This window comes from Callospermophilus lateralis, chromosome 9 (genome assembly GCF_048772815.1).
Source record: "Callospermophilus lateralis isolate mCalLat2 chromosome 9, mCalLat2.hap1, whole genome shotgun sequence".
Lineage (NCBI taxonomy): Eukaryota > Metazoa > Chordata > Mammalia > Rodentia > Sciuridae > Callospermophilus > Callospermophilus lateralis.
The window spans coordinates 69,841,524-69,858,524 of NC_135313.1; the positions used below are offsets into that span (position 1 = coordinate 69,841,524).

Consider the following 17,001-nt stretch of genomic DNA (forward strand, 5'->3'; position numbering starts at 1 on the left):
CTCTAACACATTTTTAAACTGTCATGATGTTGAAAATGTTCCTTAATTGACAGATGCAAGTTTCAAGTGGTTTGATAGTTCAAATATGACATTTGATAAGTGGGAAGACCAAGAAGATGCTGAGGATCTAGTTGACACCTGTGGTTTTCTGCACACCAAGACAGGTGAATGGAAAAAAGGAAATTGTGAAGTTTCTTCTGTGGAAGGAACACTTTGTAAAGCAGCTAGTAAGTATGACTGAATGTCTTTTTTCCATTCTAAGAGGGATGTGAAAAGTAAGGCTGGTTTCAAACAATTTTTTTCCCTGAGATTAGCTTTTCTTATTAAATAAATGGAGTAAGAATTCAGAATATAGTAGGGTAGTTTGTTTTTAAGTCTCCTGGAAATTAAATATGTAATTGTCTTACATTTCATAGGCAGGGCCAGATCATGCACACCAGGCATAATTTAATTCTATCTGCTTGAAGTTTCCAGGAGATCAAAAATATGGTTTCTTTTTTGTTCAATATGTATTTTAGTTGTAGTTGGACACAGTACCTTTATTTTGTTTACTTATTTTTATGTGGTGCTGAGGATCAAACCAAGGGCCTCGCACATGCTAGGCGAGTGCTCTACCGCCAAGCCACAACCTCAGCCCCCAAATATCTTGTTTTTCAAAAGAATTACCATAAGATTTTGGTGTATGATTTGATTGAGCAGCAGTGGTGTAGAGTAAGTTTGTATAATCTCAGAATTCTAATGTAACTTTACAGAGAATTAGATTCTTTACAAGAAGTAACATCCTTCATTTAGGCAAACAGAAATGACATTATAGTTCATGATATATTTTAGATTAAAATAATAAATTTTCTTCTGATTTATTAAAATGAATTTTAGTGAACAAAACTGTCCCTTTCCACAATATTTTCATGTGACTTGTTAAATTTTGTAAAGAGTTTGTGCTTTTAAATTCTGGAGAGTAAATCCTTTCTCAGTAAAGAAATTTAAAATGCCAAAATATGAATTTGGGATGCTTGAAACATGACACAGACATTTCCCCCATTTTGCATCCTTAGTATTCTCTTCTGCTTTAACTGTAAACCCAAACCAGACATTTAGCTCTGGTTATTTCCTTTTTAAAAATTAGTTATGTATTACAGTAGAATGCACTTTGATACATCGTATATAATGGAGTATCATTTCTCATTCTTCTGGTTCTACATGATGTGAATCACATCAGTCAGTCATATAGTTATATATGAACAGCAGGTAATAATGTCTGATTCCTTCTCCTATCCTTTCTAACCCCCCCATCCCTTTCCTCCCCTCTACCTAAAGTAACTCTATTCTTCCCCAGCACCACCAACTCCATCGCAAATTAACATCCATATATTAGAAAACATTTGGCTTTTGATTTTTTGGGGATTGGCTTATTTTGCTTAGCGTGATATTCTCCAGCTCTATCCATTTACCAGCAAATGCCATATTTTCATTCTTTTAGGCTGAGTAACATTCTACCCCCCCCCTACGTGTGTGTGTGTGTGTGTGTGTGTGTATGTTTTTAATCCATTTCATCTATTGAAGGGCTCTTAGGTTGGTAGGTTATTTCCTTTTTTAACATCTAAAATTATGCACTTTTAAAACTTATTGCAGCAGGATTCTTGAGTATAATTAGTTTTATAGAGATTACATAAATATTTGTCATTGTTTCATAGAACTCAAATATCTGATTTTTAAAAAATTTATAAAAAATTATTTTTATATACTGTCCTTCAGTGCATTGATATATAAAACAAATTTTTAATTAAATGATAAATTCAAAACATCAGAAATAGAAAATCCGTACTAACAAGGTAAGGTCATGACTGTTTAATTTTACATTTTTTCTCTACAAAATCTCCAACCAGAATCCTCTTTATTCTTCCCTATTCTTTGTCCACCAACTAAGTTCTTGCCTTGTTAGGGCTCTGTATCTATCTTTAAAAGCTGCATTCAATAACACAGACAATTCACAAAGCAGTAGAAATAGGAATATTAAACGAATAGTGTTTAACACTGTGAAAGTGTTTAAGTCAATCTTCTAATATAAAGCATACTAAAATTTTATTTTCTTTTGTATTTCAGTCCCATATAACAAGAAATATTTATCAGGTAAGTAATATTCTGGTCTTAATTTTTTTCCTTAATTAAAAAAGTATTAAAATTCTGGCATGTTAAAATACACCATAGACTATAGACCCCTTTAAAAAGTTATGTAACACATAATTTTATAAAAATGTAGAAAAGCCTTTTAGCTTAGTAATAAGATTTGACATTTTAAATATGGTAACCATAAGTTATACATGAAATGAACATTTCTTTATACCAAATTGTATTTTCCCCAAGGAACTGCATTATGTGTTTTTGTGGTATATGACTGCATATTTGGTAAAAAGATTCATCTTCTAGTTGTAATTGCAATTCATAGAGCTTCCATATTAAGGGCTTACTAAAACATTATTTTAAAAATTTTTTGAAGACTTTTTTTTTTAAGTTGTAGATGGGCACAATACTTTTATTTATGTGGTGCTGAGGATCGAACCCAGTGCCTCATTCATTCAAGACAAGCGCTCTACTACTGAGCCACAACCCCAGCTCCGAAACACATTCTTTTAAAAAAGGGGACAGGTAATACGTGATTCAAAAATCCAAAGTATAAGGCAAACACTGCCTCTGTCCACCCTTTCGTATCTTTAACTTTATTGGGAACCATTTTACTTAGTTTCTTCTTTAACCTTCTTGTGCCTTTTGCTAACATAAGCAAACTGAGACATATGACTTATTTTGCCCCTAATATAGAGTCTTTTAATATATCATACATTGTCCTCAACACTGATCTATAAATAGATCAATCTTCTTTCTTTACAACTACATATACTTCCATGGTATGTATATACCTAATTGACCCAGCTTCAAACTTCCACTTGGTTGTTCCCAGACATGTTATTATAAACAATGCTACAATAAATAACTTTGCACAAATACAGATTTATCTGTAGGTTCTTTGAAATGCAATTGCTGGATTAAAAAATGAATCCAACTTTTTGACTATTACTGGTCTATAGGAGGTGTAGTTTTGCAATGTGAGAACCTGTTCTGAAAAATTTTCATCAATTGGATAGTAGTTTTTCATCTTCATATTTTGAAGTAAAATGCACAAATCTTACACATACAGCTTGATCTTTATGTATTACTAGTAACTACCAGTTAAGAAACCTAGCATTTAGTTGGGTGTGGTGGCACATGCCTGTAATCCCGGTGATTTATGAGACTGAGGTAGGAGGATTGCAAGTTTGAGGCCAGCCTCAGCAACTTAGTGAAATCCCAAGCAACTTAGTGAGACCCTGTCTCAAACTTAAAAAGGGCTGGGGGTATAGCTCTGTGTTAATATGCCCCTGGATTCAATCCCCAGTACTGAAAGAAAATATCAATATTATTACCCACCCATCCCAGAGGTAACTAATCACTAACTTTACCATATTCCACTTTATGCACTTTTTTCTTGCTTTTTTTTTTTCACTCAGGAATTTTTCTGTAGATTTGTTTGTTGTTGAGCATATACAATATTTTAAAAACTGCTTAACAGTACTTTTATAAATATCAATCTGCTCACTTTCTTTTCAGATATTTGAATTTGTACCTTGCAACTAATATGAATACAGCCACCTATAAACATTCTCATATCCTTCTGGGGACCTGCATTCCCATTTTGAGTACATTCCCCCAAAGTGGAATGATCTTACTGCATTTTCATTTTCTTGAGCACCTTTTTGTGTCCTCTTTTGTGAAATGCTCATTCAAGTGTTTTGCCCGTTTTATTTAATTGCCTTTCTTATTAAGTCTTTTTTTTTTTTTTAGTTTTTTTTTTTTTAGTTTTCGGTGGACACAACATCTTTATTTTTATGTGGTGCTGAGGATCGAACCCAGTGCTCCGCGCATACCAGGCAAGCGCACTACCGCTTGAGCCACATCCCCAGCCCCTGCTCTCTTTATTTTGTTTATCTCTGCTCTATTCTTTAACAGTTCCTTTTCCTACTAAAAAGGAAACTAATAAAATATTGACCTTGAGTCCTTTGAATTAAAACACACTATGTGTATTCTCTATGTAGGGCTTGCTATGACAGAGAAGGGAAAAATGTTAAGTGTGTGGGCATATGGGAGTTACATCTTCTATAGAAAGACCGTGTAGTGTGTGTGTGTGTGTGTGTGTGTGTGTGTGTGTGTACTGGGGATTGAACCCAGGAGTACTTTATCACTGAGCTACACCCCAACACCCCCGCCCCCTCCCTTTTTTGAGACAGGGCCTCACTAAGTTGCTGAGCATGACTCTGGAGAAAATTCGGCTACATATAACCAGTTATATAACCAATCACTAAAAGACAAATATGTTATTTCATTCACATGAGGTACTCAGAGTAGTTAATCTCATAACAGAAACAAAAATGGTATTTGCCAGAGCTGAGTGAGGTAGGAATTGGTCAAATAGGTAGTTTCAGTTTTGCAGTTCTAAAGCACACAACTACACTTAATGCTACAGAACTGTACACTTAAGATGGTAGCTTTCATTACATGTATTTCACAAATTTTTAAAAAATTAAAGCAGTATAATCATTTTGTTTTAGAAACACGAGGCAGAACAGTAGTCAACTTCAAGAAATGGATATTGAGTACTAGGGCAAGAGCTGTTTTTTTCATTATGTACCTTCCAGAATTGAATTTGTAGCTAGGTACACATATACTTTGGAAAAAATTAAAGGATATATGTAATTGAAACATGTTTAGAAGAGCAAGTATGTCTCGAATGGTTCTCAAAATCATGTCTGGAATAGTTGTAGAGACCTGGCAACATGTGGTCTTCAGATTCCAGGGAGTGTTATCTTTGAAATACACACGAAATATATCTACAAATACATATATGTAAATGTACATTACCTAAAGATGTGGATACATTTTAATACTATGTGCCATGCTTTCCTCTGAAATTAGTCACTGAAGACAGCAATGAACAAGCAAAAAAAGGATTTGCTTCCAACCTTACGTTCTAATGGGAATGGTAACTATTTGGAATGCCAGACAGTGACATATATTGTAGAACTAAAAGGCAGAATTAAGGATGAATGCAGATACATGGAGAAGGGAGATTTTGCTTTGTTGTTGTAGGGTGTCCAGGAAAGAGCTCACTGATAAGGCCACACTTAAGCAGAATGAAGACCCGAAGAAAGTAAAAGCCTTCCATACAGATAGGCACATTAAGTTTAATCTAACAAAGGGAGTTCCCAGTCATACAAATTAAGTCTCCCTGGCAAGAACATAAGAAAAATATAAAAAGGGGGTTACATCAGGATGTACATGGTGTGGGGAAGTATACAGATCAGGGAAGGTTAGTCCAAGCTGAGTTTATCAAAGGCTTCTGGAAATGATACAGGAGTTTAATCTTGAAGGATGATTAGGCACTAGACAGGAAAGTTAAGTTTATCCCAATGGATAATCAATGATCAGCATTAACAAACATGAGGGGTTGGGTTTCTGCTCTCTCAGTGGGTTTGGGAAAATTATATACACAGCTGGCACTCCATACATAAACCTACAGTTAGTCCAAGAAAAGGTTGCAGTTTTAAGAGGCAGACTGTGTAGTTTGGGCCTTATAACTAGAGTACACAAGTGGCAGGAGACAAAAGGTCATGAAGGAGAGGTTAAAAAGATAATATAGCACCCTTAACCCCCAAACACTGCTAAATTGTGTCCACTAATTTTATTTTAGGATTAAAAATAATTCAGTTGTGGACATTTACAATGTGTTTTTAAAGAATCTTGTCAATAATTTAAAAATACAAATGGCTCTCCCCAACCTTAAAAGTAGTGACATTCAGGGCTGGGGATATAGCTCCATTGGTAGAATGCTTGTCTCACAAGCTCAATGTCCGGGGTTCAATCATCACCGCCCCCACCCCAAATAGTGATTTACCTAACCAATCTTATTTCTGTTAGGTCCCATTTTTAACAAACACAAGCCGAAATAATGAGTATCAGTATGGCTAATAAAAAATGCATCAGCAGCTAGGTGTGATGGGACACACCTATAAACCCAGCAACTCAGGAGGATGAAGCAGATTTCCAAATTTGAGGCCTCAGCAATTTACTCCTGGTCTCAAAAATAAAAAATAAAAAGGGCAAAATAAATAAATAAAAGGACTTGGGATGTGGCTCAGTGGTTAAGTGCTCCTGGTTTAATCCCCAACCACCAAAAAGGGAACATCTATAAAAATGATAATTCTGAGAATTTCTCACATTTTGCCAAGCAAGGTGGCTCATGCCTGTAATCCCAGCGGCTTGGAAGGCTGAGACAGGTGGATTTTGAGTTCAAAGCCAGACTCAGGAAAAAAAAAAAAAAAAAAAAGTGAGGCGCTAAGCACTGAGTGAGACCCTATCTCTAAATAAAACACAAAACAGAGTTGGGGATGTGGCTTAGTGGTCAGGTGCCTCTGAGTTCAATCTCTAGTACCTTAAAAAAAAAATTCTCACATTTTTAGTCCTTTATAACTGTAATAGTTACCTTCTCAAAACTATTTCCTTCCTAACTACTAAATCAAATAATTCTCCTCAATTTGATAAGCTAAATTCTTTTAGGAAGATTACAAGGGTTCTAAATGGGCAAGAATTACAAAGTTGTACTTAAAAGAACTTCAGGGAATACACAAATATATAGTATTTGAATGTTTGCAAGGTAACAAAAGTGGAGGATACTGCAGCTTATGGTGCGTCATCTGTGAAACAAATCTTAAATCTTCAAAAGGCAAACCATTAAAAACTCCACTGATGTAACAGATTTAAATACCACTATTCCTAAAAAGAGCAGTATATATGAATTTGCAAAGTCTTAGTTCAGAAAAGAAAGCCAAGAAAGACAAACAGGATTGTGGACTAATTTTATCATTGTTAGTGCAAAGAAACGGCAATATTTACTTGAAATTTTGAAGTACAGCCATTTTTCACACTAAGAAATTTAAATCTTGATAGTAGTTAATGTGTAATTTCTTTTTCTTACCAGTATGGGAAAATTTAATCACTTACATGATTAAATTACACTGTATTCTCCAAAATGCAATACTTGCAACCTGATCTCCCATATATTCTTTTATCTTCTTTTTCAGATAACCACATTTTAATATCAACTTTGGTGACTGCTAGTACAGTAATTTTGACAGTTTCGGGAGCAATCATTTGGTACCTCTACAAAAGAAATTCCAATTCTGGTTTCACCACAGTTTTTTCAACTACACCCCAATCACATTATGAAGACGACTGTGTTTTGGTAGTTGCAGAAGAAAATGAATGTGCTGTTGGATTTGACTAAATTTTTGGTAATGTCAAAACAGATTGACACCAAATGCCTTGGCAGCAATTCCTGTGCAAGATTTTCATTTAAAACTTGATACTGAATATCATAGCTTTTATGGTTATTCCGTAACAGTAATAGTATTTTCATGTACTCATTGGGACAAGAATTAATCTTCCAGTTCATTATTAATGTAGATTTTAGAAAAGGAAAGATCTTAAATTTAATTTATAGGTTATAACCAGTTCTTCAAAAGCAGAAACTTTTCACTTGAAAGAAAGCTTTATGTCCAAGAGGTAAAGTTGATAATCCAGTCTACTTGTCTTACCTACTCTTATCTTCCTCTCCATTTAGTTGAACCAGTTTAGTTTTTAATTCAACAGTCTTGATCATTTATTGATAAATGTGATTTAGGGAATCAATCCATTCTTAAAATAGACCCTGTACATTTAAATATCCCTGATACTGGCTACTTTGGCAGAAAATTCCTCTATTTGTATTTTATGATTTAGATGAAAAAAAACCACTCCATATTCCACATAATTTTAGTTTCATTGTTTTTAGATCACAAACAGCACTGACCATGAATGATTAAACTTTTATAAAAATTTTTAAAGAAGAATATGGCTATATCTACAAACTCATGGAGAAGTCTGGCAATCCAATTAACACTGGTATCATAGTGTCCATTTAAGGATTCTTCTGATCTCCTATCTTTATGTACTCAAGGTATTATGTTCCCAAAACATTTAGAAATTTTATCTTTTAATTATATGAAATTATGGAAAAAATAAAAAGAAAATAAAAATCACTCATGTCCCCACTATTTAGAGAAAAATGACAAAAACTAAGCCAAGACTAAAAAACAAACAAAAACCCCTATGTACAACTAGTGAAGATGCACAAAGTTTTCAGTATATTTATTGTAAATTTCAGGACAAAGGTGAAAATAAACATTTGGGAGTTAGAAGAAAGTTGAAATGAGTGATTTTCCTTAGTATTTTAAAAAATAGTATCAAAAAAGATGAAGAATGTATCGGTTTCACTTGAAACTGTATTTACTACCTGTATTGGCTTGAAAGCTCTAGTAATCTCTCCACAACCCTCACCTGATCAATCATTTGGAAGCAGTAATTTTCTTAAAGGGAGATCCATTCTATCTCCAGCTTCACTAATGACAGTTTATACCATTTGTTTTCACTGACCACTGTAAGTCAGAAACACCCCTCATCACAATTAATGGCCCTATTGTTAATAAGACTCCAGTAACTACAAAATCCTAACAGAAAATTATCAACAGTGTAGAAACATGTAGTACTAAAAGAGCAAGTGTTAACATACTAGCTGCATTACATGTGCAATATTATTGCTCTATAGAAGATTGAGATTTTATATAGTGATTGAGATTTCTAATACATAACTGATAAGGTATTTATAGTTGTACTAATGAATAACTGCCAGGAATTCCTTTCTACTCATCCTACCCTAACTGTACCATTCCTTTAAAAACTAAGACCAATCTTATCACCCACTCCCACCAATCATTCAGATCTCTAGATCTGATATCTAGATCACTACCCACAGGAGGCTACCTAAGTTAAAAATAAACAGTTTAAATTCAGTCCTTCAATTACATTTAAGAAACATTTTAGAAGCCAGGGTTGTGGCTCAGTGGTAGAATGCTTGCCTAGCATGTGTGAGGCACTGGGTTGGATCCCCTGCATCACATAAGAAATAAACAAATAAGATAAAGGTATTGTGTCCATCTATAACTTAAAACAAACAAACAAACAAAAACAAAACACCAAAGCGAAACATTTTAAGCACTCAAATCACATGTGGTTAGTGGCTACCATACTAGCTAGCATATACTGAAGAACACTTCCACCATCAGAAAGTCCAAACAGAACAGTGCTACTCATAATCTACTAAATTTTCATGTAACTATTTTCTGTACACATTTTGACAATTTCTACTAAACGCAGCTCTTGCAAATGGCTATTTTAAATTATTTAATTTTCAATGTTTGATTTCATTTTATAACAAGTCTAGAGGTCCCTGGTAATTAAATGTTAAATCTTAATTATATTTACATATCAAAATATCTGGCCAGAGACAGTGGTCTCGCCTGTAATTCCCGCAACTTGGGAGGCTGAGGCAGGAGGATTACAAGTTCAAGGGAAGCCTAAACAAACTGAGCCAATCTCAAAAAAATAAAAGGGATGGGGACATAGGTCAATAAAGCACTTTGGGTTCAAAGTTCCCCATTACACCCCTCAAAAAAAAAAAAAAAAAAAAAAAAAAAGCAGGCTTGTTAATTACTTTCAGAATGTGGAAATTGCTTTCTTCAATAACTTGTTTCTGGTTGATGATGACTTTTTACTTTTTTTTTGCAGTGCTGGGGAATCAAACCCATGGCCTCCCACATGCTAAGTAAATATCCCCAGCCCTGACAACATATACTTGGCAGTAGTATAGAGAGAACAGCTTTAAACTACACTGTCTTAGGAGTTTATATTCTTTGTAGTGATGTATGATCTCTTTTCAGAGTTTAAAACTGATAACCAGTGAAGACTATTCTTATTCCTGTTTATTCCTCTATAGTGTTAAATTTACACAACAGCAGAAGCTGACATGACAATAAGACTCAAACCATTGTCTTTGTTATCAATGTCGTTTTTTTGCAGTTAATGAAAAACAATAAGAAAATGACATTTTTTAAAAATAAAATATATTGTGAGTTAAGCAGAAGACAATTTTCATAATAAATTCTATTTAAATATAATATTTTGAATCCAAAGCATCTCAAAGGACTGACAGAATATATTGAAACTGGTATCCTTCAATTTTGTGTTTTTGCTTTAAGTAGGCAATGCAAAGATAAAAGGGAAGAATTCAGCAAATGTTTTAGAAGCATATTGAAATGGGATGTGAAATTTTAATAAAATTCTTGGCTACAAAGTCTTAAGTCTTCTTTGAACAACAGTTTAAAAGGAAACAGTTCAAACTGTAAAATAGAATCAATCAGTATGCACTTTATTTCAAGCCAAGGTTTTACACAGGACCAACAAACTAAGTGTGGGCAAACTGTTCATTTACATTTGAGAAATTACATGGTTTCTATTTAGATTTTAAAAGAGTAGTTTGTTGCCATAACATCAGAATTTAATCTGAAACCACCTGAAGGTGTTGTAAGTGTATCCTAAAGTTGTTGACAGAGGAAAAATACAATGTTATGGAAGTATACACAACTCATGACCACACTGTAGACCATTCATGTTGAATAGGTAATGTTCATCTGTTTGAATTTCAAAGGTAGTGAAAAATATTAATCATCAAATAATTGCTCAGAATTACCAAGAAACAGTTAAAAATGACCAGGATCCAAATTGGTTATTTATATCATATTTATCTATAAAGAAGTGACAACACTAAAAAACACGTTGAAAACCAGTGTTTTAAACTTTGAATGTGGGATTTAAAAATATTCCATTAACTTGAGATTGTAACAATTTTTTTTTTAAACCAAATCTCATTTGACTGGCAATTCTGATATAATTGATAGCTATAATATTCCTAAAAGGAATACTACACATACTATGGCCTATCAAATATAATCTGCATTTTGAAAATCAATACAAAAATTTATCCATCATTTCTACTTCTCTTATACTTTTTTTTAAAAATTAGGTTTTATTGCTAAGTGAATTAGAATTCAAATTAAATTTGGAAACCTAATATAATGTTCTTCATAACCTCCTTCCCATTCTTAAAAAATTTTTTTTTCAAAACACTGGAAGTAAATGATTATTAAAAATATGACTGCAACTTAAGGCATTTTAAAAGGAAAACTAGGTGCCATTTGGCATTTTATTTTAAAAGCATATTTTGACCCACTTTTCTCACTAGCAAGAGACTAAAACACAAACCTTTTCTCATAAATATGACTACTCAGAACACAAAAAAGGGTTGATGGGCACTGCTTAGATATTGAAAACAAGGGTAATACTTTCCCACTCACCTAAAAGAAAAAGTTTTTTGATTACCAATCTTATAAACATTGAATTTGCTGGCCAGTGTTTAAAGGTCCAGCAGAATTTTAATTCAGCAACACTTGAGAATGAATATATATGTACATGTATACATGTATATGTATATATTCATTTTATGTATAGTCAATATATTTAATAGGCATTCCCCCCACAAAATTAATTCATACTTAATTGCCAGTTTTAATAAACACTTGTTCACAGATCATCCATTTGTCTTAACTGAAGTTAGGCAATATCAAATGTTCTGTTATGGTCTCCATCTTCTTCAGAATCATCCTCTGAAGCTGTTGAAAGAAAACAGGATGATCAAGAATGATTTTAAGGGGGATGAGAATGGGAAGTGTAAATATGAAGCCAGAATAGCAATGACTTGTAAAATAAAAATCCCAATTTAGTACACTGTTTTGGTCAAAATGATAAGTTATCATGACAGGGTTAGGGTGGTTTGATTGTGAGTGATGCCTATCTGAAATGCCCCCACCCCCACATCTTTTTGTGATGTTATACAGTTTTTATAAAAATGAAAATGCTTTAAAATGTGGTTCAAAAGTATCTTCTAAAATGTTTCTGAGATAAATTTGTGTTCATAGTAACTAATGATAAATACATCAGAGAAAAAGTGAATTTAAGGCAAGTCCTCTCACACACCTGAGTAGAATCTGGCTTATTACCGCTGCATGTTTGATGCATCCGATGAGAATGGAAAAAAATGTACATAGAATAATAGGTTATGGGTGTTCTTGAAATTTACATCAATGCTATGTCTATACAATGCCAAGAAAAAAGTTTATTTAGTAAGTCAAAAAGCTTTATATAGACACAGCCTAAGTTAAAAGATTTGGCTTCACTAAACAACTATTACTGAGATTATTCTGACTCTAAACTGTCAGAAACTTATCACTTTAGCAATATTTCTGACCTCAGTTTATTCAAGAGTCATTAGTAGATCAAGATTTAACATAAAACGCCATGGAATGTCTTTAGGAAGGGTAGTAAAATACTATGTATTCTGTAAATTGCTTATCATGTGAAGTAAAATGAAAGTCTGCAAAAATAAAAATCTAATTAACACCTCTCCTACTATCAAGGGCAGAAAAGTTTAATGTACTCTTTTCTTGTATTAATATTGCACAATTTAAGGGCACCCAAAGCAAAGCACAGGAAAAGTATGCAACATTTATAGATAAAATCTATTTTTAATAAATTACACCAAGCATACACCCAGCTTATATCTGAGATAAACCCTATGGTCTTTATGTTTAAATTTTATGTTGTATCAATAAAGAAATGCCAAACTAAAAAAACAGAATAGCCTTATAGGAAACTTCTTGTGTTTTCTACTGGATTAATTCCATAGGAGAAAAAAATTCAGTTGGAATTAATTTTCAGAATATTAGTACTTAAAAAGTACTTTTTTAGTACTCATAAAAGACTATGTTTAAGAATTAAAAACAACCCCCCTGCAAAAAAAACCCCTAGAAATCTGGGGGAAACATACCAAAACATTATTATCATCACTTCTTACAGATTATAAATAATAAAATTATTATTTTTAAAAGAATAAAATCTAAAGAGACTTGTATAATGGCTAATATAAGGGATCAGAACTAAGAAGTCATAAAAAAATTTACACTAAATGAATTCCAAGTGATTCCATTATTTTCACATATAATGATAAAAATGTGTTGCTCAGTTTTATCTGAAATCCTTTTAAAACTTAAAATTAGTAAACTAACTTAGAAAAATCCACATCCTGATAATATAGGTAACACTCCAAGAATTTTGAGGATGAGTACATGGGTAACCAAATGGTGAATACATAGTTAAAAACACTTCAAATAGCATACTAGAATGGGGAATCTTTTGCTTTGGGTGGAAAAGTAGAAGAGGCAGATATTGAATAGGGGTAACCTTGGATTTTCGAGCAACTATTATGGAGATGTACCCACCAGGCATGAAGCAATTGGACTTTGAAGAGGACGGGCTGTTAAATGCCTTTGAAGATTTGGGGTTTATGTACTTTCATCTGGAAACTCAGACAAGCCTAATGGTGTGTGTGGTCTTAAAAGAGATTGGAGCTATCTACATAAAATGTCTACAAGGACCTGAACAAGGAATAGAAAACCTTAGGGCTTTTGTTATGGACTTGGAATCAGGATTCTTTTCTCCTTTTTTTCCCTAGAACCATGTATAATACCAAGGAAAACATTTTATGATCTAATGAACTAAATAAAATTTCTTAAACCACTAAAATAGAGATATGCCTTGATTAGTAAATTTATGATTTTACTACAAGTGCTAAATCTGAAGTGATCAAAAATAACTTATTTATAATAAAATGCTAGTGGTTAAAATTACATCCTCCTTACCTTAAAATAAATAATTCATTTCAATGCTGTTAAAAAACTAGTGTCAATTGCCCAACCCATATTTCCCAGATCAATCATTTTGGTATTAATAAGCCTATAAATGAAGATCTAATTTGGTAGAAAAGAGTTTATATACTTATGTTTTGTTCTGTGGGTTTAATTTGCAAAAATAAATTCAACAAGTCTGGGAAGGGGAAATTCCACCTACTTTCGAGATCTTCCATATGTGCCTGAAGAGTTCTTGCAAGGTTAATAAACTAGAAACAATGCAGAAAGAAATACAGTAGTTTAAATGTTGCAAATGGATCTAAAGAAAGAATCAGTATAGGAGATTCACTTTTACTTAAAAAAATCAAACATCATTTTAATTCTTTTAATAGGGGACTTTCTCCCCCTACATAAAAAATTATAACCTTAAGGGTGTTATTATTAAATGTTTTATATAATCATTATCAATGAGGTAGAAACCAGTTTATTGGAACTGGAAACATACAATAAAATAATTACATCCAATGGCATGGTCTTTTTATATTTTTTAAAAATTATGAAATAAAGGGGGAGGGCCCCCCAAAACCCTTGCTCTTTGGACAAAATGAATTCAAATATGCCTGCCTGAATTTGATAGCTCTAGATACATTTTATACTTCAAAAAAATTCTAAGAATCACTTTAATCTTATAATAATAATAATAATAATAAGGTTTTTTCCAAGGTATAAATTCTGCAGACAAATGCTTTATATGGTTTATTCATTCCCAAAAGAGTTAAGACACTTGTAGAAATCATTTAATGGAGTTAACTAAAGCTAAGGGCTCATGATTTATGAAGTACTTAGAAGTCAAGAGATCTTTGCTTAAATTCTCAATGTTGCTTCTGATAGTTTATTCTCTGTTCTTTCAATAATTTTTCAATAGACTCACTGTTATAATATTCACATGATAAAAGTGAATAGGAGTATTATATACATTGAATTGTACCCTTTTGATATAATTTTCAAATTAAAACATTACATCTTAACATAAAATCCACTAAATTTTTAATCAATAAAGTGAACATTTATACAAAAACTAGTATGAAAGATATATTTATAAACACATTTCAATATATTAATATTCAGAATGATTCTGTAATAATAGATAGAGTAGAGAACCTAGGCCCTGCTACGCAAAATGGCCTAGACAACAGAGTACAAGTTTCCTTTAGTATACAGAGGCAAATAGCATTGTTTACTTAACAAATACCTAACATACAGCTAGGCTAAATGTTTTATTATGGTTAATAGTGTACACAGTTAACAGCAACTAGTCCATATTTTAGTTTGTATTATGGACACTTAAAAAAATTAGTTTGCTGATCATTTTTTACAGTATACTAACAAACAAAAGAAGTCAATTTACCATATTCTTTTGGCTTTCAGAGTTCAATTTCAGGATCCTAACCTGTTAATACTGAGGCCCCTCCCCCCTTTAAATATTAAAAACCACATACCCTTGGTGTTCATAATTCTGTCCCTTTTTTTCCCCGAAATATATTCCAATTACTTTCGAGAGTTAGAAAATTACTTCCTTCTCTAAATAGCTTTATGAGAAAATAAAGCTTGTGCAGAAGTAAGGAAGACAGCAATTTTCATTAAATCTACAATACTTTTATTTTTAACTTGCTTTCCAAGGCAAATACTTGCTGCTGTATCACACCCTCCCTCTTCCCCACTCCAGTATTACTTACTCGGACACGTGTGCTTGGTTCATTTGTATTTCCCATCATATCAGAAAAGCTTTGTTCACACAAGTGTAATAACACAACTAGGTAGAGACCAGAGCTGATAAACTCATACTCAGCCTTCAACAGAGAAGCAAACAGAAGAAAAAGAAAAATGGAGAAGGAAAAATTAAAATGTGACTGATAGAGTTCATTGATAAACTAGAGGAAATATATTTATATCTAATTCCTGGTAAGGCATACAGTGCCATTCTATTAAAATAAGAAATAAAAAGTTGCCCTTCATAATTCCCTAACATTTTACTAATGCCATAAGCTCAAACAGGTGTGACTATCTTCTTTATTTTCAGTCTTCCTTTGTGTAATGATTTATATAAAAGTTTAAATATTAAATAATTTGATAGTAGAATGAATGCTTTGGTTTTTTATAAAGCTCATAACGGATTGCCTTTTACAAAAAGTAAGTAGCTATATGTTGGCTTAATATATTTATTTACACTAAATCAATATATCACTAAACTAATACCTATTCTGGTAGCTTAAGTATTTCATGTGTAATATAATTAGTTTGAAGGCAACAGAAAAATATAAGAATGAACTAACAAGATAATACTGTAACTCATTCACACAGAAATTTTGATTGGTAAAAAGAGTCCTTTGGTTTCAAACTCTGTGTGTGTGTGTGTGTGTGTGTGTGTGTACACGCATGTATGGTGTGTTGGAAACAGAACCCAGGGTCTCAAATATGCTAGGGAAGTGCTCTACCACTGAGCAACATCCCTAGCCCTGTTCTGTTATTTTAAAGCTATGATTACAAATCACATTACTGTTTTTAAAACGTCTAGGGTTAGGAATGTGGCTCAGTGGAACAGCAATTTTCTGGCATGTGTGAGGCCCTGGGTTTGATCCCCAGCACTGAAAAAACAAAAATCTGATTTGTCCTATAATTTTAACAGTGAAAAGGTAAGTTGTGCCTTTTTTGAGCAATTAAATCATCAAGTTAATAATTGTGTATTTTTATTATTTATTTTTAGCAAGTATTTGGTTATCAGATTCTACAGAGTATTCAAGAAATTTGAAATCTGTTTTTTAAAATGCTTATTTTGTAACTTAAAAAAAAAATCACATAAAGAAAATTTTTACTAAGCCTTAAATGCTTAATCACCTTGCAGAAAAATGAAGCCTCTAGAAAATGAGGAAATAAACTATCAAAATAATCACTTAAAATTAGGGTAGTTGTCAGGTCACTAGAATCCATGATTCATATAAAACAAACAAATTAAAGCTGGGAAGCATAATCAGACCAGTCATTGTCTTAATAATGACTCCACCAGGTATTTCCAAACATTTCTAAGTCATGTAAGAATGTAAGTCATTAAAGTGCTTGAAGAACAATAAAAACATTCCCTGAATGAAAAACCAAAGCCTCCATTTTAAGAGAAATGATGAACATCAAAAGAAGGAAGATGGCAGGAGAGAATTCTTTTGAAACCTACTCATTCTTTAAA

The 17,001-nt window shown here is 32.6% G+C and overlaps 2 protein-coding genes across 9 annotated transcripts in view; one reads left to right on the forward strand and one right to left on the reverse strand.

Annotated features, from left to right (window-relative positions):
- The window catches only part of Cd302 (CD302 molecule), a 33,800-nt gene extending 22,921 nt beyond the window's left edge, over positions 1–10,879 (forward strand). For both annotated transcript variants that reach the window (XM_076865766.2, XM_076865767.2), the window contains 3 exons: positions 54–227; positions 2,104–2,130; positions 7,170–10,879. In XM_076865766.2, the coding sequence (XP_076721881.2) occupies positions 54–227; positions 2,104–2,130; positions 7,170–7,372 (404 nt within the window). In that variant the 3' untranslated portion in view covers positions 7,373–10,879. The remainder of the gene's footprint in view (positions 1–53; positions 228–2,103; positions 2,131–7,169) is intronic.
- The window catches only part of Marchf7 (membrane associated ring-CH-type finger 7), a 51,737-nt gene continuing 45,105 nt past the window's right edge, over positions 10,370–17,001 (reverse strand). For 3 of the 7 annotated variants that reach the window (XM_076865762.2, XM_076865760.2, XM_076865761.2), the window contains exons 8-10: positions 15,500–15,613; positions 13,984–14,032; positions 10,370–12,079 (exon numbers count right to left, since the gene is read on the reverse strand). In XM_076865762.2, the coding sequence (XP_076721877.1) occupies positions 12,015–12,079; positions 13,984–14,032; positions 15,500–15,613 (228 nt within the window). In that variant the 3' untranslated portion in view covers positions 10,370–12,014. Of the gene's footprint in view, positions 12,080–13,983; positions 14,033–15,499; positions 15,614–17,001 lie in introns of those variants that run through there. The other 4 variants (XM_076865764.2, XM_076865763.2, XM_076865765.2 and 1 more) reach the window with 4 other exon arrangements.